Genomic DNA, 26,049 nt, shown 5'->3' with positions numbered 1-26,049 from the left:
TAAAAACAAAAAACTACTGCGGATGCTGGAAATCCAAAACAAAAACAGAATTACCTGGAAAAGCTCAGCAGGTCTGGCAGCATCGGCGGAGAAGAAAAGAGTTGACGTTTTGAGTCCTCATGACCCTTCAACAGAACTGAATAATATTAGGAGAGGGGTGAAATATAAGCTGGTTTAAGGTGGGGGGAGAGAAGTTGGGTGGGGGGTGGTGGTTGTAGGGACAAGCAAGCAGTGATAGGAGCAGATAATCAAAATATGTCACAGACAAAGGAACAAAGAGGTGTTGAAGGTGGTGATATTATCTAAGAGAATGTGATAATTAAGAATGGATGGCAGGACACTCAAGGTACAGCTCTAGTGGGGGTGGGGTGGAAAGACTAACAGGGCATTAAAGGTATAGATTTAAAAATAATGGAAATAGGTGGGAAAAGAAAAATCTATATAAATTATTGGAAAAAACAAAAGGGAGGGGGAAGAAACAGAAAGGGAGGGAGTTTAAGATCTAAAGTTGTTGAATTCAATATTCAGTCCGGAAGGCTGTAAAGTGCCTAGTCGGAAGATGAGCTGCTGTTCCTCCAGTTTGCGTTGGGCTTCACTGGAACAATGCAGCAAGCCAAGGACAGACAAGTGGGCAAGAGAGCAGGGTGGAGTGTTAAAATGGCAAGCGACAGGGAGGTTTGGGTCTTTCTTGCGGACAGACCGCAGGTGTTCTGCAAAGCGGTTGCCCAGTTTACGTTTGGTCTCTCCAATGTAGAGGAGACCGCATTGGGAGCAACGAATGCAGTAGACTAACTAAGCATGCTGGATCTACGTGGGGCATTGCTGCCACAACACTCCAGGCCTCAGCATTTGACCTATCATACTCCGCACCTGTCTGACAAAAGTGTCTGACACACACATCTTGTGGGCACTCAGCTGAATGCAACAATTTGCTTCATAACTGGAACCCTCCACTCAATACCCCTCCTCTGGCTTCCTGCCCTCACAAACATCACTGCCCCACACATCGCCAACTGACGATAGCCCACAAACTGGTTGAAACCTTCTATGCTGCACCTTACCTACCACTCCATGATGACCTATCCAACCAACCCACTGTTTGCCATCCATCTTGGCACCCCATATGGAGCACCCTTCCTGAGCAAGGTCTACCAGGAGACATCCTTTGGATCGAGGAATGGGAAATACAGGAAGTAGCTTCTAAGTTCTTTGTGACAAACCCCATCTGTCGAATGGAACTACCACAGTTAGAGTGGTCCTTGCTAAATCTCAATACAAACCTCTTATGCATTTGTGGAAAGATGCAAACAATGCTGCACATTACTGAGAAGTGTCCCCTCTACAGACTAAGTGACAGACCAATCACCTTAAACTCAACAAATGAGGAGGCTATCACTTGGCTTTGGGGATTTGCAATCACGAAATGAACAACAATGCACATTTATATAGTGCCTTTAATGTAGTAAAATGTCCCAAGGCGCTTTACAGGAAAGTAATCACATAAAAATTGACCCCGAGCCAAAGAAGTGTAATTGGGACAAGTGACCAAAAACTTGGCCAAAGAGATAAGTTTTAAAGAGTGTCTTAAAGGAGGAGAGAGAGTTGGAGAGGCTGGAGGGTTTAGGAAGGGAATGCCAGATCTTAAGGCCTAGACAACTAAAGGTAAGGCTGCCATTTGTGGAACGAAGGATGTCAGGGATGCACAGGAAGCCGGACTTGGAGGAACACAAACTCCTTGGAGATTCATAGGACTGGAAGAGGTTACCCAGCTAAGGGGGCACGACATTATGAGAGATTTGAACACAAGGATGAGAGTTTTCAATTTGTGGCATTGGTAGACTGGGGTCTGGTGTAGGTCAACAAGCACAGGGGTGATAGTGAACAATGTTTGGTACATGTTAGGATACAGTGAGCAGAGTTTTGGATTAGTTCAAGTTTATTAAGAGTTGAAATCAAGAAGCTGACTAGGACAGCGTCATAATCTAGAGGTAACAGAAGCATGAATGAGTGTTTCAGCAGCAGAAGAGCGTAAGCAGGGGTGGAGACAAATAATATTAGAGGTGGAAGCAAGCGATCTTGGGGATGGAGAGGAAATGGGGCTGAAGGCTCAACTCAGGGTCAAGGAGGGTGGTGAGGTTGTGAATAGCCTGGTTCAGCCTGAGACAGTTGCCAGGGAAGGGCACTGAATCAGGGGCGAGGGAATGGAGTTTGTGGTAAGGACCAAAGTGAACAGGGCAAGTGACTATGTATCTTCCTGACAAAAACAGAAAATGTTGGAAATACTCAGCAGGTTAGACAGCATCTTTGGAGTGGAAAATAAAAGTTAACATTTCAGGTTGATGATCTTTTGCCAGAACTGGAAAAAGTTAGAGATCTGACAGGTTTTAAACAAATACAGCGGTAACAAAAGGGACGAGGGAGGAAATAACAAAAGGACAAGTCAGTGACAGGGTAAATGGCAGGAGAGATTAAATGACAAAAGGAATGATGGTGCAAGTCAGAAGGAATTGGTAATGTGATAAATAAAGATACAAAATGGACCTAGAGGAGGTGTAAATGGGAAAAGCAGAATCATAACCAACAGCTGCTATCTGAAACAAAGCTGCAAAGTTTATGGTATGAAATTGTTGAACTCAATGTTGAGTCCAGAAATGACAAGGTGACTGGAAGCTCAGGGTATCACTTGCAGATTGAATGGAAATGTTCTGCAAAATGACCACCCAATCTGCATTTTGTATCCCCAAAATACAGCAGAACAACATCGTGAACACTCAACTCCCACTCTGAACTCTCTGTCCTCAGTCTCCTACACCGTTCCAATGAAGCTCAACATAAGCTCCAAGAACAGCATCTCATCTTTCGATTAGGAACTTTACAGCCCTTGGAGATGACTCACCATAGAGTTCAAGAGCAAGGTTCTAGAGGTGCATAACAGAGACAACAATATCACCAGTAGAATGGTCATGCCCAAAGCTGTGCTTGGGATTATGCATTAGGCCATGAGATTTCAAGATAAGGGATCAAGGTATTGGAGGTGTTGGCAGGCTTAAAAGTGGACAAATCTCCAGGTCCAGATGATTTGTGTCCCAGACTGCTGAGGGAGGCAAGGGAGGAGATCGCAGGGGCTCTGACCCAAATTTTTAATTCCTCTCTGGCCACAGGGGAAGTGCCAGAGGACTGGAGAACAGCTAATGTGGTTCCGCTTTTTAAGAAGGGTTATAGAGATAAGCTAGGGAACTACAGGCCAGTGAGTCTCACGTCAGCGGTAGGGAAACTATTGGAGAAAATTCTGAAGGAAGGTTTGATCAGGGATAGTCAGCATGGCTTTGTCAGAGGGAGGTCATGCCTAACAAATTTGATTGAATTTTTTGAAGAGGTGACCAGGTGTGTGGATGAGGGTAGTGGAGTTGATGTAGTTGAGATGGACTTCAGCAAAGCCTTTGACAAGGTCCCACATGGGAGACTTATAAAGAAGGCAAATGCACATGGCATACAGGGTAATTTGATAAGGCTTACTTCTAGGAGGCAGAGGGTGAGGACAGAAGGATGCTTCAGTGACTGGAAGCCAGTGTCCAGTGGCATTCCACAGGGATCTATGCTCAGTCCCCTATTATTTGTCATTTATATAAACGACATAGATGACTATGTGGGGGGTAGGATTAGTAAGTTTGCGGATGACACAAAGATTGGCCGGGTGGTTAACAGTGAGGTTGAGTGTTGTGGGCTACAGGAAGATATGGACGGGGTAGTCAAATGGGCAGATAAGTGGCAGATGGAATTTAACCCTGAAAAGTGTGAGGTGATACACTTTGGAAGGAGTAATTTGACAAGGAAGTATTCAATGAACGGCTTGGCACTAGGAAGTTCTGAGGAACAAAGGGACCTTGGCGTGTGTGTCCATAGATCTCTGAAGGCAGAGGGGCATGTTAGTGGGGTGGTGAAAAAGGCATATGGGACACTTGCCTGTTTCAATCGAGGCATAGATTAAAAAGTAGGAAGGTCATGTTGGAGTTGTATAGAACCTTGGTGAGGCCACAGCTGGAGTACTGTGTGCAGTTCTGATCACCACATTATAGGAAGGACGTGATTGCGCTGGAGGGGGTGCAGAGGAGATTCACCAGGATGTTGCCTGGGATGAAACATTTAAGTTATGAAGAGAGGTTGGATAGATTTGGGTTGTTTTCATTGGAGCAGAGAAGACTGAGGGGCAACCTGATTGGGGTGTACAAGATTATGAGAGACATGGACAGGGTGGATATGGAGCAGCTGTTCCCCTTAGTTGAAGGGTCAGTCATGAGGGGGCATAAGTTCAAGGTGAGGGGCAGGAGGTTTAGAGGGGTTGTGACGGTCTGGAATGCACTGTCTGGGAGGGTGGTGGAGGCGGACTGCCTCCTTTAAAAAGTACCTGGGTGAGCACTTGGCACGTCATAACATTCAAGGCTATGAGCCAAGTGCTAGTAAATGGGATTAGGTAGGTAGGTCAGGTGTTTCTCACAAGTCAGTGCAGACTTGATGGGCCGAAGGCCTCTTCTGCACTGTGATTCTGTGATTTACTATTAACATCAGCATCCAGAACTTTACAAAGCATCAATATCAAGTCAATAAGGGCTATGGAAAGATAAGTGTTATTATTCTTTCTTAGAAACAGGATGAACATAAACACATTTTCAAGGAGAAGGAAAGATGGACTGGGAGTCCAACAGGTTGAAGAATGAGCAATGACCAGATGTAAATGTATTATGGAGGATGGCAAGTATCACATTTGGGCTTGGTCAGTGGTCACTCATCATCGGCACAAACATTTCCCAGAATACGTGCTCAGGGAGTGATGACCCTGCCTTATTTTTGCTTCTCCTTGGCCCAGAAATTTTGAAGGCAATTCTAGCACTGCTTCTTTTTTATTCATTTATGGGATGTGGGCGTCGCTGTCTAGACCAGCATTTATTGCCCATCCCTAATTGCCCTTGAGAAGGTGGTAGTGAGCTGCCTTCTTGAACCTCTGTGGTCCATGTGGTGTAGGCACACCCAGAGTGCTGTTAGGGAGGGAGTTGCAGGAGTTTGGCCCAACGACAGTGAAGGAACTTCCAGGTGGTGGTGTTCCCATGTGTCTGCTGCCCTTGTCCTTCTAGATGGAAGCGGTCTTGGGTTTGGAAGGTGCTATCTAAGGAGCCTTAGTAAGTTCCTGCAGTGCATCTTGTAGATGGTACACGCTGTTGCCACTGTGCATCGATGGTGGAGGGAGTGAATGTTTGTGGATGGGGTGCCAATCAAGCGGGCTGCTTTGTATTAGATTGTGTTGAGTTTCGTGAGTGTTGTTGGAGTTACACTCATTCGGGCAAGTGGGGAGTATTCCATCACACTCCTGACTCGTGCTTTGTAGATGGCGGACAGGCTTTGGGGAGTCAGGAAGTGAGTTACTCGCTGCAGGATTTCTAGCCTCTGACCTGCTCTTGTAGCCACGGTATTTATATGGCTAGTTCAGTTCAGTTTTTGGTTAATGGTAACCCTCAGGACGTTGATAGTGGGGGATTCAACGACGGTCATGCCACTGAACTGTTACTCCCTCTCTGGGGTAGGATCTTTGCCATCCCAGGGTTAGCACAACATAGAGCCATCAGTGAAGATCCTTGCTCAGTTTTAAAGGCTGGGTATTTGGCGCAACAGCTAGTTTCAGGTTTATTCTCACACATGTTCTTCCTTTAAGTAAGGCGGCGTGTGCGATTGCGGGTTCCTCCTTCTAAATCACTTACGTCAGAAACTGCTGTTTGAAATATTCAAAGCAGTTCGGCTTCTTCAGAGAACAGTGATATTTAGAGAGCGAGGTTGGAGCATTAGGGGATGAGCGAGAGAGACAATGTGGGTCCATTCAGTCACGTTTTTATTATTGAATTTGCACATTGCGGAAGGTCAGTACTTGTATTTAAAAAACCACATATTTATATTTCTTTTGTAATGAATGACGGTGGTCCATTTTTTTTTCACTGCAGTTGGTGGGATTGTGTCTGGAGGAAGGGCTGAAATAAAACGGCAGGCGGAAGATTATTGATTCTCTTCGGAAATATCAGTAGTCTCTCCTGCTAACGTGCTATCAATGAACGCGTGTCTTGATTTAATACTACTAGGGGTTCTTTTCCTTTTTACCAGAATGCTATTGGAGCATCCGTTACAGTTTCTGATAACAGAACTTGCTGTTTCCTGTGACATAAATATTTCAAATTTCAATATTACAATGACTAACATGGGAATAGGTGGCCGAGGAGCCACTTCTGCGGTGGGTAACTGCGTTGTGAATTCTGCATTACTGCGGTTGCATTCTTTTGTTTTCTCTCCTTGGCAATGGTGTGACTTTCTAAGAGGCTAATGAGGCTTTTCCCCTGCCGTTAAGGTGCTCGGCTACACTGCGACGTGGGTCAGTTTCAATGCAGGAACGATCGGTGTGTTTCCTCACTCTGGCACTGTGATGGAGAGGACGACTGTGGCGACAACAGCGATGAGGGAGACTGCCGTGAGTACCCAGCCAATGATTAAATGCCGACCGCAAGTGCTGTACCATTAGCTTGTGATCTGCAGCTCAGGGCGTTTGTCGCTTTGTGGATTGTTACAGTCTGGGATACATTCTATCTCTCTCTCTCTCTCGGTGTCAGGAAGTGTCGCTTTCCCCTGCAACCCCAGCATGGGCTCCCCTTCATCACCCATAGCTTTGTCCCGGCTTGGCTCTGCCTCTCTCAATGAATGGGACGGAACGTTTCCGTCTTCCAATTAGTAGTGAAGCGATGCAGTCGTTGGTTAGCTGCAGAACAGCAGTTTTGTCCACGTGTCCGCGAGTTGCCAATGGATGATTTCAATTTAGACACACCTCCCCCACCTTGAATCCACGCCCACAGGGTGCATTTCACTCATTGAGGGCAGGCTCAACTCAAAAGTAAAAGTCAGGAAGGAGGAAGTACATTGTGAACTATCCGGCAGGATTCGTGCCAATTAGCGCAGTTACTAAGGGAGGTCAAATTTGCCGAGTCACCGCGAATTCGTGTAGACTGGAATATAAGTCAGCCCAGAAACGTTTTCACAATGGGCCCACAAGTCTTTAGGAACAGTGTGGTTGGATATGAAGGGGAGCGGGGAAGGGAAAGTGAAATTGAGGAGAAAACGAACTAAGTTAACTAACAGCGCCGCATGATGAGACATTAATACTACTGAAACGTGTTCATTCCAGGCACCATGTAGTTCCTGACTGCTCAGAGGTTGTCAGGACCCCCTAATCATGATGAGGAGCAGACTGGGATCTGTATTGATGCAAGTGAAATAAACATTGAACACATTTCCCATTTTGTTTGGTCTTCTTGAACCACTGCACCCAATTCTTTATAGCAGTTTGATACAAAGTGGCAGGGCCACTTAAATAGATAAAAACAAAAAGCTAAAAGCTACTGCGGATGCTGGAAATCCAAAACAAAAACAGAATTACCTGGAAAAACTCAGCAGGTCTGGCAGCATCGGTGGAGAAGAAATCAGTTAACGTTTCGAGTCTTCATGACCCTTCGGCAGAACTGAGTATAGTTAGGAGAAAGGTGAAATATAAGCTGGTCTAAGGTGGGGGGCGGGGGGAGAGAGAAGTTGAGGGTGGGATGATTGTGGAGATAAGCAAGCAGTGATAGGGGCAGATAATCAAAAGATGTCACAGACAAAAGGATCAAAGAGGTGTTGAAGGTGGTGATATTGTCTAAGAAAAGTGCTAATTAAGAATGGAAGACAGGATACTCAAGGTACAGCTCTAGTGGGGGTGGGGTGGAAAGACTAACAAAGTTTTAGTTTTAGATTTAAAAATAATGGAAATAGGTGGGAAAAGAAGAATCTATATAAATTATTGAAAAAAAAGGGAGGGGGGAGAAACGGGGTGGGGATGGGGGGAGGGGGAGTTTAAGATCTAAAGTTGTTGAATTCAGTATTCAGCCCGGAAGGCTGTAAAGTGCCTAGTCGGAAGATGAGCTGCTGTTCCTCCAGTTTGCGTTGGGCTTCACTGGAACAATGCAGCAAGCCAAGGACAGACATGTGGGCAAGAGAACAGGGTGGAGTGTTAAAATGGCAAGCGACAGGGAGGTTTGGGTCTTTCTTGCGGACAGGCCGCAGGTGTTCTGCAAAGCGGTCGCCCAGTTTGCGTTTGGTCTCTCCAATGTAGAGGAGACCGCAAGAAAGACCCAAACCTCCCTGTCGCTTGCCATTTTAACACTCCACCCTGTTCTCTTGCCCACATGTCTGTCCTTGGCTTGCTGCATTGTTCCAGTGAAGCCCAACGCAAACTGGAGGAACAGCAGCTCATCTTCCGACTAGGCACTTTACAGCCTTCCGGGCTGAATATTGAATTCAACAACTTTAGATCTTAAACTCCCCCCATCCCCACCCCGTTTCTCCCCCCTCCCTTTTTTTTCAATAATTTATATAGATTCTTCTTTTCCCACCTATTTCCATTATTTTTAAATCTAAAACTAAAACTTTGTTAGTCTTTCCACCCCACCCCCATTAGAGCTGTACCTTGAGTATCCTGTCTTCCATTCTTAATTAGCACTTTTCTTAGACAATATCACCACCTTCAACACCTCTTTGATCCTTTTGTCTGTGACATCTTTTGATTATCTGCTCCTATCACTGCTTGCTTATCTCCACAATCATCCCACCCTCAACTTCTCTCTCCCCCCGCCCCCCACCTTAGACCAGCTTATATTTCACCTTTCTCCTAACTATACTCAGTTCTGTCGAAGGGTCATGAAGACTCGAAACGTTAACTGATTTCTTCTCCACCGATGCTGCCAGACCCGCTGAGTTTTTCCAGGTAATTTCACTTAAATAGATGTTTAAGAGTCAACCATATTGTGTCATAAATAGGTCAGACCAGGTAAGGACAGAAGGCTTTCAGTGGACCAGTTTGGTTTTTACAATTCCAAAGCAGCTCAGCCAATTTTACAAATACTGTCTTTTTATTTCTTGCTGTTTCCAAACTGAATTCTCAAACTGCCATGGTGCGATTTGAACACTCATTCTCTGAGTTATTAGTCCAGACCTCTGGATTACTAGTTCAGTAGCATAACACATACATTAAAACATAAGAAATATGAGCAGGAGTAGGCCATATGGCCCAATGACTCTGCCTTCCCATTCAATAAGATCTTGAATGATATTTGACCTTAAATCCACTTATCCGCCCAATCCTTATGTTCCTTGATTCCTTTGGTGTCCAAAAATCTATCTTTCATAGCCTTGAATATACTCAACGATAGACCATCAACAGCCCTCTGGCGTAGAGAATTCTGAAGATTTACAACTCACTGAGTGAAGAAGTTCCTCCTCATCTTAGTCTTAAATGTTCAACCCCTAATCTTGAGACCATGAGCCCTATTTCAAGATTCTCCAGCCAGAGGAAGCAACTTCTTCACATCCACCCTGGCATGTCCCCTTGGAATCGTAAATGTTTGAATGAGATCACTTCTCATTCTTCTAAACACCAAGGAAATTAGGCCTATTCTACTCGACTTTTCATCATAGAACAGCCCCCTCATCCCGAAAATCAAAATAGTGAACCTTTCCTGCATCACCACCAAGGTAAGTATATCCTTCCTTAGCTAAGGAGACCAAAACTGCATACAATATTCCAGGTGTGGTCTCACCAAAGCCCTGTACAATTGTAACAAGACAATACTCTTGTATTCCAAACTCCTTTCAATAAAGTCCAACATGCCACTTGCTTTCCTAATTGCTTGCTGTACTTTCATGCTAGCTGTGTTTCTTGAACAAGAATGGCCAAATCTCTCCCAACATTAACATTTGAAAGTTTCTTTCCACTTATAAAAAAAAACTGATTTTCTAGTCTGCCTACCAAGGTAAATGACCTCACACTTCCCCACATTATACCCCATGTATCGCCTTATTGCCTATTTACCTGTCCATATCCCTTTTCAGCCTGTGTCCTTGTCACAGCTTACTGTCCCATCTAGCTTTGTATCGCCAGCAAAATTAAATTTGTTACTCTCATTCTCTTCGTCTAAGTTATTAACATATAATTTAGTGAGGCCCAGCACTGATCCTTGTGTCAGCCCACTAGTTACAGCCTGCCACATTGAAAATGCCCTGTTTATCCCTACTCTCTGCTTTCTGTCATTAAGCAATCCTCTACTTATGCGAATATATCACCCTAAAGCCCATGAGCCCTTTTCTTGAGTAATAACCTTTTATGTGGCACGTCATAATCCAAATCCAAATATATTATATCCACTAGTTCCCCTTTATCTACTCTACTAATTATATCCTCAAATTAAAATTGGTCAAACCCTGTTTCCCTTTCATAAAATATGTTGTCTCTGGCGTTAACATCGTATTACATTGTTATACTTCATGCTTTAAAAATTCTGTTTGAACTCAAACTAATTTAATTTTGTTAATGAAAACTGAGTTAGAATTACTATAGAACTATAAGACAGATTCTTTAAAAAAGTAAGAAATTAAAATCAAACTAATCCACTTGGGTAGAGGCTGGGGAATTTGAAGTAGATGTGGATTTCTTATCCAAAACCTTTAGCTTTGAAACTCCAGACACACCTTGAAAGATAACAACTGTGTTTTAAAAAAATATATACTGCCCCTACTATCAAGCTGCTGGAAATAAAGTCATTTCACAGAGGCCATGTAAAATTCCTTTCTAATCTTTCACTATTACTATTTGTCAAACACAAATTCCTATTTCTTCAACTAAGACTATTTTAAATTTGCTTTTGAAATCATAAGATTGTATGATTTTGATTAGTACCAATTGCTTTTCGGTAACCTGCCAACCTTGACCTACATTCTCATCAATATTTGCAGGACCTGAGTGAAAAGCACCATATTTCTAGCTTTCGTGATGTGATTAAGTGTAATTCTTGCTCCGCCACCCACTATGCTATTTGGTTCATAAACGCAATAAAGAGATAAGCTGCAGAAGTGGAAAGGTTTGTTTACTAGGTTAACTGAAATACTGGTGTCAGTCAGACTGAACAGATCCAACTGCACTGTGGTGTTTCCACTATGACTTAGTGGGTGAACCCAGTAAGTGATATGGCATTAATCCACAGTCAATGTTCAGTTAATTGAAATGTTACAATTGCTTTAGTGATTGGGATGTGTCCCAATCCTGATCATTATCCAGGCATCCTAATGGAAAGTATACAGATGTGAAAGGTTCTTGTTACAATCAGATGAGGAGGGGTAGAATGACTCTCCTCTTTTCCGCTCCTTGTTTGACCACAACTGCTGTTTTAAAAAAAAAACTGATATATTTTCCAATTCAGTGATTGTTTAATTGTTTGTGTTGTGACCACGGAAGAAGAGACAGTCAGACAGGCTTTCTTGCATTTTTACAAAGAAAAAGGTGTAGCTTTATTATACTTTACAAGGCCTAAGTAAAAATAATGAAATATGCTGTGACTTACACAGACACACACACGCACTTGAAGTTCACACATGCAGATAGATTGCAGGACGGGGAAGAAAGATTAAATAGTCTAGAGTTCAGTAAATTTAAAGGGGTATATGGCTCTTTTGAGGTTGACTTGGCTGGCTTCAGGCTGAAGTTAGTGGTCTTGCTGCTTTCATTTGGTGGTCCTGTTGATTTCAGAGTCAAGGCGGTTTAACGAGATAGACGGACAATTTTTCTGTCCTTCTGGAGACAGCAGCACTGGGTTGAGATTTAAAAATCTGTCTGCAGCACCTGGGTAGTCCAAATCAGCAGACAAGGTTCAAAATTCAGTCTTGATCCTTGGGTGTCTCAGTTGCTTGTCCTCTCCTGCAGAGGAAGCAGGTGCTTAAACACACACACACACACACACACAGTTGGTTGTCACATGACCTTCTTTCTCCAACTGCCCTGCCATTCAGACTTGGTCATGGCTAGTGTATTCCAATTACCCAGATCATGGTTGAGGATTCCTCTCTTGGCCAGGGTCCCATTGTCCATGTGATTATGTCTAATGGTTTGTCTTTGCCTGGTTGAGTACCCAGACGATTATCTGGATGGATAGGAGATGGCCCCCATTCATTTCTTTCAAAGCCATTGTGCCTGGTGTGACTTTGCAGACAGATTGTCACTAGTTTCGAAATGCAGAAGGTACAGTGATGCAAATATGCAGTCATCTTTGACTGTGACTCCAATTCGCTGGAATGTGGCTTTTGTCTTTTTTAATCTCAATTAGGGGTTTCCAGCCCGAAAATTCAAAAATCATTTTTTTAATATATATAAAGCATGTTTTCACAGCTTTATAAAGACAAGATTGGGCTTGGCTACAGTGTCTTCCATTGTTGAATAGCCTACAAGCATTAACAGCCTGGGCTATACAGCAAGACTGATTACTGGTACCAAGGGCTTCCCTGGACCTGGATGTGTGCATGGTAAATATCTGTATCACAGGAGAAGAGAGAAAGAAATTAAAGCAGAAATAATGGAGAAATTTCTTTTTCTCTTAATTTAATTCAAATTAATGTAGAATAACATGAAAGAAATACTATTATTCACTTTTTTTGCACTCAATGTTGTTGCCTTAATCAGTGTTTACTGTGAAAAGGTTGGTTCATCACTCCACTGAGTGTGTCCTTGCATATGCTCTAGTTTTAGTGGGTGTTGCTGGCAAGGTTGTGATGGACTGCCTTCCTTGTGGTAATAATGCTTTCCATAGTGTTGCTTGAAAAGGAAGTACAGGATTATGAACCAGCCATGATGAAAGAATGATGACATATATCCAATCAGGATGGTGAATAACTTAGAGGAGAAATTGGAGGTTATGGTTTCCCATGATATTGTAGCTCTTGTCCTTTTTGGTGATAGATGTCATGGGGTTGGGAGATATTGTTGAAGTAAGTTTGGTGAGATGGTGCAGTGCATCCTGTATTATATATTGTACATACTGCAGGCACCTTGTGCTGGTGGTGAGGTGGATAGGATATTAAATCTTTTGGCAGGGTTGTTTATTCAGTCCTGGAATATGTCAAGCTTCTTGTGGCTGCATTGAAGATGACCTAAATTTATAATATTTAAATCACTTACAATATGATCTCTCTGATTTTGAAACAAATGCTTTCTTCTAGCATAATTACTTCCTGCATGGTATAAACAGCATTCAGAGTAATCAGCAACACATTTGTTCAACTAGTTTAATTAATAAATGAGTTATGAAGATACAAGCCGTACCCATGGCTTCTCAGCCTACATCTACTATTTATAGTACACAAAGATTATATTTTCATTAAATACTTTTTATATCACATGGAAATGATACCCAATCACATTCTAATTATGAGGAACATTTTTTCCATTTTGAAGAAGTAATATGTTCTAATCGTTCAAAACATACGTAACCAGCCCTTAGGAATATAAGCATTTCTAGGATCAAGAAATAGGCTTTTTGGCCTAAAAAGTCCTTTTTTTTTTGATCAACCCAACTGACCTACCTTCTTGCCATATCCCTCATTCTTTGTATTCAGAAAATGTGTGCATGTGCCTCTTGTCTATCTTCCCTTGCAACATACTCTCTGGGTGGAGAAAGGTCTCCCTGACTCCCAAGTTATTATTTGTGCACTTCTGTTATTTGAACTCCTCTTCAGAGTGCAAAATTTATCTAGGTAGGTGTTGTCAATTCCACTTGTAATCTTGAATTTGAATTGGGTGACCTCAGTCTTCTGTTTTCTTGGCAGTTCTTCTCCTCCTCCTTCTCCAATCCTTAATTTTCTCCTTCTCCTTCCTCCTTCCATTTTATTTAGCACTCAACAGAATGCTGGTTGATCACACTTCTCCACCTCCTCCTGTTATTCGCCCATTCCTCTTCCAGGTCCACTGTGTTTAAGTCTGTCGCCACCCCCCCCATCTCTCCATCTGGTCTTAGGATTTCCTTCTCTTTCTTTCTGGCAGTCCCATCTCCATCACTCGCCTCACCAAATTCCCTCTCTCCCGCAAACAAATGGTCATTATAATTTCAATCTCTTCTCGACTACTTTCTTCAATGCTCCCACGACCTTCACTGACCCCGTGATGTATTGGTTCTTGATATTGTCCTTTCTCGTCACTTCATTAGTATCCAGCCATTTGTTGTCCTAGTTTCTGCATTATACAACAAGGCCTATCTCACAACTGTCTTGTAGATTCTTCCTTTCAGATTCAGCAATACTTTTCTATCACAAAACACTCCACTGTACTTCTTCCAATGGCTCGAGCCAGAGCTATTCTGTTGCTTAATTTCCATTTCCATACTTCCTTCTCCTACCACCCCTGACCCCGGATACTTCAAACTACTCACTTTCTCCAAGTTTTCACCCATAATCTTTACACCCTTCACTCTGATCCTCTTCCCTAGGCTCAAACTAACAGTCCATAAATTGGGTCTATGGTCTACTGATTCTCACCCTCCTGCTTTCCAGCATTTTTTTTCCAGTTCTTCAGATACTCAGTAATGTTCTCATCAACCCCAACACAGCTCAATGTCATCTGCAAACATCACTGACCGTGGAATTTCCTGTCTCACTTGCTCAGTTAGAACATCCATGACAATCAGGAAGAGGTTCAGCCCTGGTTCTTGCTGCAATCCAGTTTTAACTTTGAAACTCCCTCTCTTCCTCCTCACTGCTTCATACCCATCTCTGGCATTCCTTGTACATATCCTGTAATAGTGGTACATTCTTCTCAGGGACGCCACGACTTCTAGCACATCTCTAGGCACCTGGTCATAGCCTTCTCCAGATTGATAAAAACAAGCTTCATATTGCATTGGCCTTCCTGATATTTCTCCATCACTTATCTCAAAACAAAAAGGTTTCTAAGCAGTATAAGCCCAAAACTTTTCTGACTATTTATCATTTTGATACCTGGAATATTCTTTGCTTACCTCAATGATGATTGTGGAACTATCTATTTGCATACATTTTGATTGGCTGAAGATTGTGTAGTTATCTCAGCACAGGAGAACCAAATTTGACGGATTGTCTTGGTTGCCCATTCGCATGCAGGTATTCTTTGTTAAATTTTATCAAACAAAGCTGGATTGCCTGAGACAGTGGGGATCTCTGGAGTTCAATTCTCATTCTGGTCAAGCACAGCCATTCATGGAGTAATATCGACAGTAACTATGAAATTATCAGATTAATGAATGTTCTGTCAAACCGAAACAGGACTGAGAGGTTTTGTTTTCCACTACCCTGAAATATAAAGTCTTGAAATTGCCTTCCCATATTGCAGAATACTGTCTGACTGGGTGCATTCAGAGGTCAATCTGCCAATAACAGAAAATTGAGGATTGGGTAAATTTGATACAGTGATGGATTACTGCCATAACATTATTGTATATTGATTGATATAGCTTATACTGGTCAGTGTGGTTTTGTAAATGAAGGGGTGATATTTAAAGCAATGCAGGAATATTTTTTCTTGTCACCTATGTGTAGTGATAGTGAAATTCTAATCACGTTCTTCTTCACTTCTGTTTGCTATGCAGTGACCAGAGCAATTATTGCTTCCCATTCCTCCCCTGTAATATCTAAATAGATGTAGGTATGAGAAAAGGAAATTGTTCTGTATTGGCAAGGCAGGCTTGGGACACTAGGCATTAATAGAAGAACCCTTGTTATGTCTACAAATTTAAAGTAGTAAAGCACTGATGTACCAATATATACATAGTGCTATACTTTGAGTAAGTGCAGTATATTTATTGGAAAGGGAGTTCACAAAAATTCAAACTGTCTAAGATTAGTTAACCCATAAAGACTGGGGATCAATGCTGTGATCTTCCCACTCTACAAATAATAATGAATGGGGAAACTCAATAGCAGCATTGGGATTTTCCTAAATTGTTGCAGTGAATGTGTGAAATGTTCAAATTACCTCTAGTGAAACTCTGGGCACACTTTTAGACATGTGGGCCATGTTTGGAGGAGAGAGCATTTTGAGCTGTTTTCAACACTTTGGTGAAACATGAAGGTGACAAGGACTGTCACTGGTTTTGATGGTTGAAGCAGTTTGATATAACGAGTTAAAAGCATTGGAATAAAATATATTGGCCCAGATCTTCCACTCTCTGGAGCATCATAGCCGGAGATATGCCGGAAGATGTGCTGGGGACCCCTCAGAAGTCCCCACGCAAAGACTGTGTGGGAAGTGCCTGGTAAGTTTCAACTTCATCTGTTGGGTGATTACCCTGCGCCAGGAACCCTCCAAAACACTGATGCGAAGTCAGAGGCTTAGCAGCATAGTTACCCAGGAAAGGTTAGAAAGATTAAAACCAGTTCAAACTCCTGGGTAACTATGGCACTGACCCCATGACCACCCACCCCACCCTAACCACCCGACTATGCACCTTCACCTCCCCTTACAGACAACAGTGTTGGCCATTCCATGGAATATTTGGTCCATTGACAAGTGTAATTTTGTTTTGCAGCATTTTAATAAGCTAGTAACAACACTGAGCTACTGCTACATTTTAGGCTTAAAGACACAAACGTCCTATGTACTGTATCTAAAGTTTTTGATTTTAGTAAATTACTGTCTGTCCAGATTTGTTGAATGAATGCCATCAAATTAATCATTTGATGAAGGTTTAGTATGACATTAATCCGGAACTGTTTGTTGGTGTTGGTTCTTCCACCTCTGAACACACAACCAGCACAAATACTGAGAGACATGATGATTTTAACTTAGTACACCTGGTGAGAATGTGGGGTTTGGGGTGGAGTGATTACAACTGAGCATTCTCAAGAGGCCAGAATTGGAGGAGTGAAGATATTTCTGAGGTTGTGGCACTAAAGGAGATTACAGAAATAGAGAAAGACAAGACCAAACAAGGATGAGAATTTTAAATTGGAGATGTGGCTTAACCGGGAGTCAATATAGGTCAGCGAGCAAAAGGGTGATAGGTGAGTTGGATTTGGTGTAAGTGACACAAGTAGCAGAGTTTAGAATTACTTCAAGTTCATGGAAGGTTGAACGTGGGAGGCCAGCTAAGAGTATGTTGGAATAGCCAAGAGAAAGAAAAACTTAACCTTTGTATAGTTCTTCACGACCTCTGGGCATCCCAAAGCGCTTTACAGCCAATGAAGTACTTTTGGAGTGTAAGCAATGTTATAATATAGGAAATGCAGCAGCAAATTTGGGCACAGAAAGATCCCACAAAGATAATGACCCGGTCATCTGTTTTTTGTGATGTTGATTGAAGGATGGATATTGGCCAGGACACTTGGGATAACTGCTGGACATGGTCTTGGATTAAGTCTCATCTGAAAGACAAAACCTTCAGCACTGCAGCATTCCTGCAATTCTGCACTGGAGCGCCATCCTTAATTTTTGTGCTCAAATCCTAGAGTGGAACTTGAACCCACAACGTTCCAACTCAGAGACAAAAGTCAAGTCTAGAGGTCACAAAGACATAGATGAGGGTTTCACCAGCAGATGAGCTGAGGCAGGGTGGTATTGGGTGATGTTATGGAGACTGAAATAGGTGGTTTTGTTGATGTGCATATGTTGTTGGAAGCTCATCTTGCAGTTCAATATGACACCAAGGTTTAGTTCAGATTGAGGTTTACCAGAGAGAAGGATGGAGTTTGTAGCACAGACTGAACCACGTGTTTGGTTTTCCTAATGTTTAGTCAAGGAAATTTCCGTTCACCCAGTATCAGATGCTGGGTAAGCAGTCTCATCAATGTGCTCCCTGTTGAATTCCTGAGTTGCAGCCTGTCAAAACTTCAAATCTCCCAGATAGCTACTGCTTTTATGCTATCCTGTACGAAGGGTTTCCTATCATCCCTGTTCTCTCGAACCTTAATCGACTCCTCATCCCCATAATATTAATGCTTTCTCATTTTCATATTCTTCCATGGCCTTATTTCATCTTACTTCTGCAATCTCCAGACTTACGTCCTCATTCACAACTATGTAAATATCCTAGTGTCTGTGCACCTCCCCATTTCTGCATTGATGGGTAAGTCTTCAGTTACAATTCCCCAAAATCTATTCTTCAGTCCTTTGCTACCTGAATCCCTACCTTTTAAGAAGCCTCATTAACACACATCTCTTTAAGATTCAGATTATCTTTTGCAAGTTACCTCCAACTTTCTGCTTCTTGTTCTCTAATTCCCTATAAAGCACTTTGGGACGTTTGTTATATAAAATGCATTATAAGTGGAAGCTATTGTCAAGCTTAGACAGGAGGGTATGTTTGGAATCACCGCTGTTTCTCCTTTATTGTAGGAGAATTGGACACAGGAACTTGATGCTATGGAAAAATGACTTTGCTCAAGTGTTAAACCTTTTTTTATTCATTCATGGGATGTGGGCTTTGCTGGCTGGGCCAGCCTTTATTGCCCATCTCTAATTGCCCTTGAGAAGGTGGTGCTGAGCCACCTTCTTGAACCACTGCAGCCCATGTGGCATAGGTACACCCGCCGTGTTTTTAGGAAGGGAGTTCCAGGATTTTGACCCAGCGATAGTGAAGAATGATGATATAGTTCCAAGCCAGGATGGCGTGTGGCTTGGAGGGGAATTTGAAGGTGGTGGTGTTCCCATATATCTGCTGCCCTTTTCGTTCTAGGTGGTCAAGGTCACAGGTTTGATAGGTGCTGTTGAAGGAGCCTTGGTGAGTTGCTGCAGTGCATCTTGTAGATTTACACACTGCTGTCATGATGTGTCGATAGTGGAAGGAGTGAATGTTTAAGGTGGTGGAGGGAGTGCTAATCAAGCAGGCTGCTTTGTCCTGGATGGTGTCCAGTTTCTTGAGTGTTGTTGGAGCTGCACTCATCCAGGCAAGTGGAGAGTGTTCCATCACACTCCTGGCTTGTGCCTTGTAGATGGTAGATAGGCTTTGGGGAGTCAGGAGGTGAGCTCCTCGTCGCAGAATTCCCAGCTTCTGAATTGCTCTTGTAGCCACAGTGTTTATTTGGCTGCCCAGTTCCGTTTCTGGTCAATGGTAACCCCTGGAATGTTGCTTGTGGGGGATTCAGCAATGGTAATGCCAATGATTGTCAAAGGGAGATGGTTAGATTCTCTCTTGTTGGAGATGGTAATTGCCTGGGACTTGTGTAGCACAAATGTTAGTTGCTGCTTATCAGCCTAGGACTGAATATTGTCCAGGTCTTTCTACACATGGACATGGACTGCTTCAACACCTGAGCAGTCGCGAATGGTGCTGAACATTGTGTAATTTTTTTTATTCATTCATGGGATGTGGGCGTCGTTGGCTAGGCCAACATTTATTGCCCATGAGAAGCTGGCTGTGAGCTGCCTTCTTGAACCACTGCAGTCCATGTGCTGTAGGTACACATACAGTGCTGTGAGCTGTTGTCATTTCTGGTGCCTATGTGGTCCGTCTGGTTTCATTCCTTATTGACTTGTTTTTAGCAGTTTGATACAACTGAGTGGCTTGTCACACCATTTCAGAGGGCAGTTAAAAGTCAACCATATTGCTGTGGATCTGTAGTCAAATGTAGGCCAGACCATGTTAGGACAGCAGATTTCCTTCCCTAAAGGACATTAGTGAACCAGATGGGTTTTTACAACAATCGACAATGGTTTCATGGTCATCATTAGACTTTTAATTCCAGATTTTTATTAAATTTAAATTCCACCATCTGCTATGGTGTGATTCAAACCCATCCAGATCCCCAGATCATTACACAGAACAATACTAGTCCAGTGACAATACCACTACGCCACCGCCTCTCCCTCAATCACCAACGAACATCCCCACTTCTGACTTTATTATGGTGGGAAGGTCATTGATGAAGTAGCTGAAGATATCCCCAGGGTAATGCTCTGGGGACCTGGGTTTGAATGCCACCACAGCAGATGGTGGAATTTGAATTTAATAAGATGTGATTGCTGAGCTTTGGACACTACCCTGAGGAACTCTTGCAGCGATGTCCTGGGGCTGAGATGACTGACCTCCAACAGCCACAACCATTTTCCTTTGTGCTCGGCATGTCTCCAACCTAAATCAGATTTCCTGTTTCAGCTCAATTTGCTGCTCCTCTTTGTGTTTGATGGATGCTTTAAAGGAAGACTATCTGCAACACTGCAAGAGATTAGAACATTAACCATTTTAACCTCTTAGCGGCAGTGTGGTTGTATTTGCAGTTCGTCATGCACTGGCCTGCTACCACAATGAATGATTGGCCCAAAACATCCGATCAGAGTTGGAACTCCCGTGTCCAACTCTGATAACACCAAAACTACCCACTTCCCTGCGTGTGCTGAAAAAGTTCCAACTTCCGATGGAGGATCCTGCGGAACCCCCTCAGCACAGGAATCCTCGCAGAGAGAATCTGTGCAGAAGCCATGCCCCCTTTTTACAGCACTAGCACTGGTTTCATTCCTTATTGACTTGCTTTTAGCAGTTTGATACAACTGAGTGGCTTGTCACACCATTTCAGAGGGCAGTTAAAAGTCAACCATATTGCTGTGGATCTGGAGTCAAATGTAGGCCAGACCATGTTAGGACAGCAGATTTCCTTCCCTTCTGGTAAGCGTTTAATGGTCCCCAAGCTTCTGACTGTGTGGGGGAATGGGTACCTGTGTGGGCAGGTGGGGTGGGGGTAGTTAGGTTGGCTTGGGAGGAATTGTCAGGTCGGGAGCTAGTCAGGCCTGATCAGGGGGAGGAGTCAGGTGGTGGGGGCTAGTCAGGTCAAGGGGAGTTGGGAGTATGTTTGGGGCAGGAATTGGCTGGTGGGTGCTAGTCAGGTTGGGTTGGGGTGTAGTCGGGGTTCGGGAGGTGTAGTTGGGTTCATGAGGGGTGGTCGGGGGGGGGTTGGGGATCTTGGGTGGTGGGGTGGGGAGGCGGGGTCAGTTGTATAGTTACCCAGGATTAGACTAGGATTTTTCTGTCTGATATTTCCTGGGTAACTATTCAGATAAATAAGTCAGAACTATCCGAAGTCTCCAACTTTAACTCGGAGTCGGAGCCTTTTTTTATGACGCGTCCCCGGGAGCAGGGGAATTAGCTGTCGGAAGCTCGGACTGCCCGGGTCATTGTCAGTGTGTTGGGGGCTTCCGCAGGGTCCTGAAGTGCATCTTGGGTCATACGCCCAGTCTCTGATGATCTGGAGATCGGAAGATCTGGGCCATTATCTTGGTATTACCATTGTCTGTGGTGCTGGTCCTCCTTGCTTTTAAGTTGACTGATAACTTAATGACATCAGCGCTAACTAAAATACATTCAACATTTTACCATCTTAACCACATGATCTTGAATTAAATAGATTGTGAATTACTCATGTGCTGGCTTTATTTTTTCCCTTATTAAGAATATCTTTCTTTCCCACCCACACCCGCACCGATTGTTCCTTCTCTTCTGAAGATGATGGCAGTTGTTAGGTTCTTTTGTACCTTGTCTAAGTAGCCACTAATCACGTTTGATCCAAGGCACTGTGAGTTAGCAAGCTGTGTGACTGAAGAATGGTGCTTCAGTCACAATCCAAGTTAGAAGATTCGAATAGTTTTATTTTCTATTTATGAAATGTTGCTGACCATTTAAGATTTCGTAACACATGATGGGGAGAATCTCCATTACATGTATCTGCCTCTTAACTTGTTTTTCACTTGTTGGAGACTCTATATAATCGCTGTGTGGTGTGAAAAATGTCACTTCAAAGGCATTCATCCTGTACAAATAGAAACGGATTGCAAAGCAAGTAGAAGCCACTTTCCATGGACTGCTGCCAGTTCACTTAGGTGAACGTGTATGGCTTCAATCTAGTTTTGGGTGAAGACTATCCTTTTAATTTGAAGAGCATTGTTTATCAATAGAAGACATCTTTTGATTTCCTGCATCCTGGTTCTGAACTACAAAGGATATGAGAGGAAAATCGCAGACAGCAAGCAGCCAGTTCTTTAGTTCTTTTTGAGCCCATTTGTAAGTTTTGATATGGATGTTGGCCCTGGTTTACTAATATTAAGAGATTTAGTGAAACATTCTTTGTGTATGTCTGAGGTAGTAGTAGTTAAATGACTTGTAACAAAGCTAAATCTCATTTTTTGCTGTATCTCATTTTTACTTTTTAATCTGATTTGTAATTTATAGCCAAAATGACATTGTCTGATAGCACTGGTATTTATCCTATCACCGTCTAAAGAGTAGGAGAACATGATAGGGCTTGTGTTAATTCAGTGAGCGATAAATTACAATAATGGGGTTTCTGTTTGATCCCTGGGAAACGCTACGTTACCATAGGAGCCAGGGCTCATTCACAGTAGTGATTTTTGACACTGAGCAAGAGAGAAACATTTGAGCAAATCCTAAGCCATAACTGAACCATTGTAACAAGGTCTCGTTACAGTCACCATCGTACAACAGCAACTACTACAACAACTTGCATTTGTATAGCACTTTTAACAAAGTAAAACATTCAAAGGAGCTTCATGGAAGTGTTATAAAACAAAAAAATTGACGCTGAGCTACGTAAGGAGGTAATAAGGCAGATGACCAAAAGCTTGGTCAAAGAGGTAGGTTTTAAGGAGCATCATAAAGGAGGAAAAAGAGACAAGAGAGGTTTAGGAAGGGAATTCCACAGCTTGGGATTTTGGCAGATGAAGCCACAGCCACTTGTGGACAAATGATAAAAATTGGGCTTGCTCCAGGTTACAATTGTAGCAGTGCAGATATTTGGAAAATTATAGGGCTGGAGGAAATTACAGCGACATGGGAAGGGAAAATTTAGGAATGGACAAGGCCATGAAAGGAATATGAAAATAAGGATGAGAATTCTAAAATGAGGCTTTGCTTAACTGGGAGCCAGTGAGGGTGACGGGCGAATGGGACTTGGTGTGTGTTAGAATGTGGGCAGCGGAGTTTTGAGGGACCTCAAGCCTAGGGAGGGAGGGAAGGAAGTCAGGAGTGTGTTGGAATAGAGGCCACAAAGACATGGATGAGGATTTCAGCAGCAGATGTGCTGAGGCAGGAGCAGAGTTCCACAATGTTACATAGGTAGAAAAAGGGCAGTATTTATGATGGTGCGGATTTGTGGTCAGAAACTGGTTGTGTGGCCAAATATGAAGCCAAGTTTACAACCAGTCTAGTTTAGCTTCAGACAGTTGCCAGGGAAAATGATAGAGTCAGTAGCTATGGAAAGGAGTTTGTGGCGAGGACCAAAGCCAATGATTTCCCAATATCTAATTGGAGGAAATTTCTGTTTATCCACTACTGGATGTTGGAGAAACAGTCTGGCAGTTTCAAGACAGTAGAGGGGTTGTGAGATAAAGCTGGTGTTGTCGGCATACATGTGGAAACTCATGCCGTGTTTTTGGACATTGCCAAGGGGCAGCATGTAGATGAGAAATAGTTTTGGGAGGGGTCAGGGAAGTTTGTGGGGGTGCAGAAGGAGGGGAGATCAAGGATAGGTCCTTGGGGGACACCAGAGGTAACAATGTAGAAATGGGAAGGGAAGCCATTGCAGGTAATGAATTTTAATAGGTGTTATGGTTCATCAATCAGGAGCCAGAATGGTGTTTAATATTAGTTAAACATTTCCTCTGACTTTCTGTCATTGCACTGAAGTTATGTTGGCATAATGGCAAAATATCTGAAGAAATTCAGGGCTCTTGTTCTGATTTCCCTAACCTGCGGGTACGGAAAACCAGTTGTAGTGCCTCTTACTGGTAATTTGGCTGAGATCATTAATTTGCCAAAGACAATTCTGGTGTGCAGAGCATATCCAAATGCAGCAAGACCTGGACAATATCCAGGCTTGGGCTGACAAGTGGCAAGTAACATTTGCGCAATACAAGTGTCAGGCAATGACCATCTCCAACAAGAAAGAATCCAACCATCATTCCTTGATGTTCAATGGCATTACCATCACTGAATCTCCTACTATCAACATCCTGGGGGTTACCATTGACTAGAATCTGAACTGGACTAGCCATATAAATAATGTGGCTACAAGAACAGGTCAGAAGCTAGGAATCCTGTGATGAGTAACTCACCTCCTGACTCCCCAAAGCCTGTCCACCATCTACAAGGCACAAGCCCGGAGTGTGATGGAATACTCCCCACTTGCCTGGATGAGTGCAGCTCCCACAACACTGAAGAAGCTTGACACCATCCAGGACAAAGCAGCCTGCTTGATTGGCACCACATCCACATTCACTCCCTCCACCACCGACGCACTGTAGCAGCAGTGTATACCATCTACAGGATACACTGCAGGAATTCACCAAGGCTCCTTCAACAGCATCTTCCAAACCCATGACCACTACCATCTAGAAGAACAAGGGCAGCAGGTAGATGGGAACACCACCACCTAGAAGTTCCCGTCCAAGTCACTCACCATGACTTGGAAATATATCGCCGTTCCTTCAATGTCGCTGGATCAAATTCCTGGAACTCGCTTCCTAACAGCACTGTGGGCATACCTACACTACATGGACTGCAGCAGTTCAAGAAGGCAGCTCACCACCACCTTCTCAAGGGCAATTAAGGATGGGTAATAAATGCTGGCCTGGCCAGTGAAGCCCACATTCCATGAATTAATTTTTAAAAAGTGCCATACTGCATGATAGATTTTGACTGTAATCATTTTAGTTGATGTTTTCTCCTTTTAATAGGACAAAGTGCATAAAACCAATTTCAAAAGTCTTAGCTCAAGGAGCAGAGGTTCCAGCCAGTTGGACAGGGGAACCGAGGCTGAGGCTCTGATTCCTCTATTTCCAGTTCTTTTAGAATGTCATGTGGTGATCAGATTCGGCCCTCTAATGCTGCATTGCGTCACAGACAGCTGTCCTGATTTTAGTGATCGTACTCTAGATCATTTGGACCAGAGATCACTTGATATTCTTCCTTGTTCTATCAGAGATCAAGAAGTGCAAGAACTTAAATGGTTAGCATCAATTACTATATCAGCTGCTATAAGTCTAGTTCTTCCTTTCTTCTCTCATGTTTTGAACATCCAGTCTAAAATGATGAGCTGCATTAATTATTCTATATATTGCCTCATATATTGGCTGAAACCTATTGAGATAATCCTAAATAATGTGGGCAAGGAAAATTAATCGTACTAAAGTATGACGGAAAAATGTTAGCCTTCATCTGGAGCAGAGTAATTTAATTCCTGCATTTGTACGTTAACAAGAAATCAGTGACCCTGAAACCAGTCAATTATAGCTGCCGACTGCTTTTAGATTTTCAAAACCCAGAATAGAACTGTATGTTTTAACTAGTTCAGTCTCCCACTCGTGGATGTAATTGTCATTAGTATCAAGTCTTTCAAGCCTTTGAATTAAAAAAAAATCTGTTGGGACTACTTGTCTGATATTGTGTCAAGAATGAGACAGAATTTTTTCCAACAGAAGCTTCGACTTGTTTGTGCCTATCATGTCCACACTCTGTCAGTAAGCTCCCCTGTCCCCTAGCCTTTACACGGGGCGTACTTTTAGGCTAAATCAGATCATGCAAAATCTTGGTTCAATATGTTCAATTCAGAGTTATGTGTCCAATCCAAATCCTATTCAGCAGTAAAACCATTCATATTCCCATCTCTGCAACATCGCCTGCCTTTGCCTCTACCTCACCTCCAATGCTGCTGAAGCCCTTAAAAGTGTCATGTTTAGACTTGATTTCTCCAATGAGCTCCTTGCCATTATTCCATTTGCAAACCGTCCATAGAAGCCAACTTGTCAAAAACATATTGGCCCATCTCCCGTTCACCAGGACTGCCCATCATTTTAATCTTCAAATTCCTCCCCTTCATTCTCATCCAGCTACTCCATTTCTTCCAGCCTTCCCTTCCTGCACTCCTTGGTCCTCTGACTCCTGGGGAAGAATTTTCCCGTTGGCGAGCGGGGGTGGGGCCCGCTTGCCGACATGTAAAATGACGCGGGGTGAGGTTGGGCGGGCGTCCTGACATCACCGCACGTTATTTAGGTTTTCAGTTCGGCGGGCGCACAGCCGACTGTCAAAGACCTATTAAGGCCATTTAAAACCTAATTAATTCAATTTAATGAGCTGCCCGTCCAACCTTAAGGTTGGAGGGCAGACAAAGAGCGTTTTTCATGAAACCTCATCCATG

General features: G+C 43.1%; 1 protein-coding gene across 3 annotated transcripts in view; it reads left to right on the top strand.

Annotated features, from left to right (window-relative positions):
* Positions 1-5,775: 5,775 nt before the first annotated feature.
* lrp8 (low density lipoprotein receptor-related protein 8, apolipoprotein e receptor) overlaps positions 5,776-26,049 on the top strand; it is a 115,395-nt gene continuing 95,121 nt past the window's right edge. For 2 of the 3 annotated variants that reach the window (XM_078561612.1, XM_078561611.1), the window contains exons 1-2: positions 5,776-5,906; positions 6,386-6,505. In XM_078561612.1, coding sequence (XP_078417738.1) covers positions 5,855-5,906; positions 6,386-6,505 — 172 coding nt within the window. In that variant the 5' untranslated portion in view covers positions 5,776-5,854. Of the gene's footprint in view, positions 5,907-6,385; positions 6,506-7,150; positions 7,294-26,049 lie in introns of those variants that run through there. The other variant, XM_078561613.1, reaches the window with a different exon arrangement.

Source organism: Cetorhinus maximus, chromosome 17, assembly GCF_964194155.1.
Source record: "Cetorhinus maximus chromosome 17, sCetMax3.hap1.1, whole genome shotgun sequence".
In the NCBI taxonomy this organism is placed as follows: domain Eukaryota; kingdom Metazoa; phylum Chordata; class Chondrichthyes; order Lamniformes; family Cetorhinidae; genus Cetorhinus; species Cetorhinus maximus.
The sequence above is the reverse complement of the archived record's forward strand: the minus strand, read 5'-3'. Positions and strand labels throughout refer to the sequence as shown.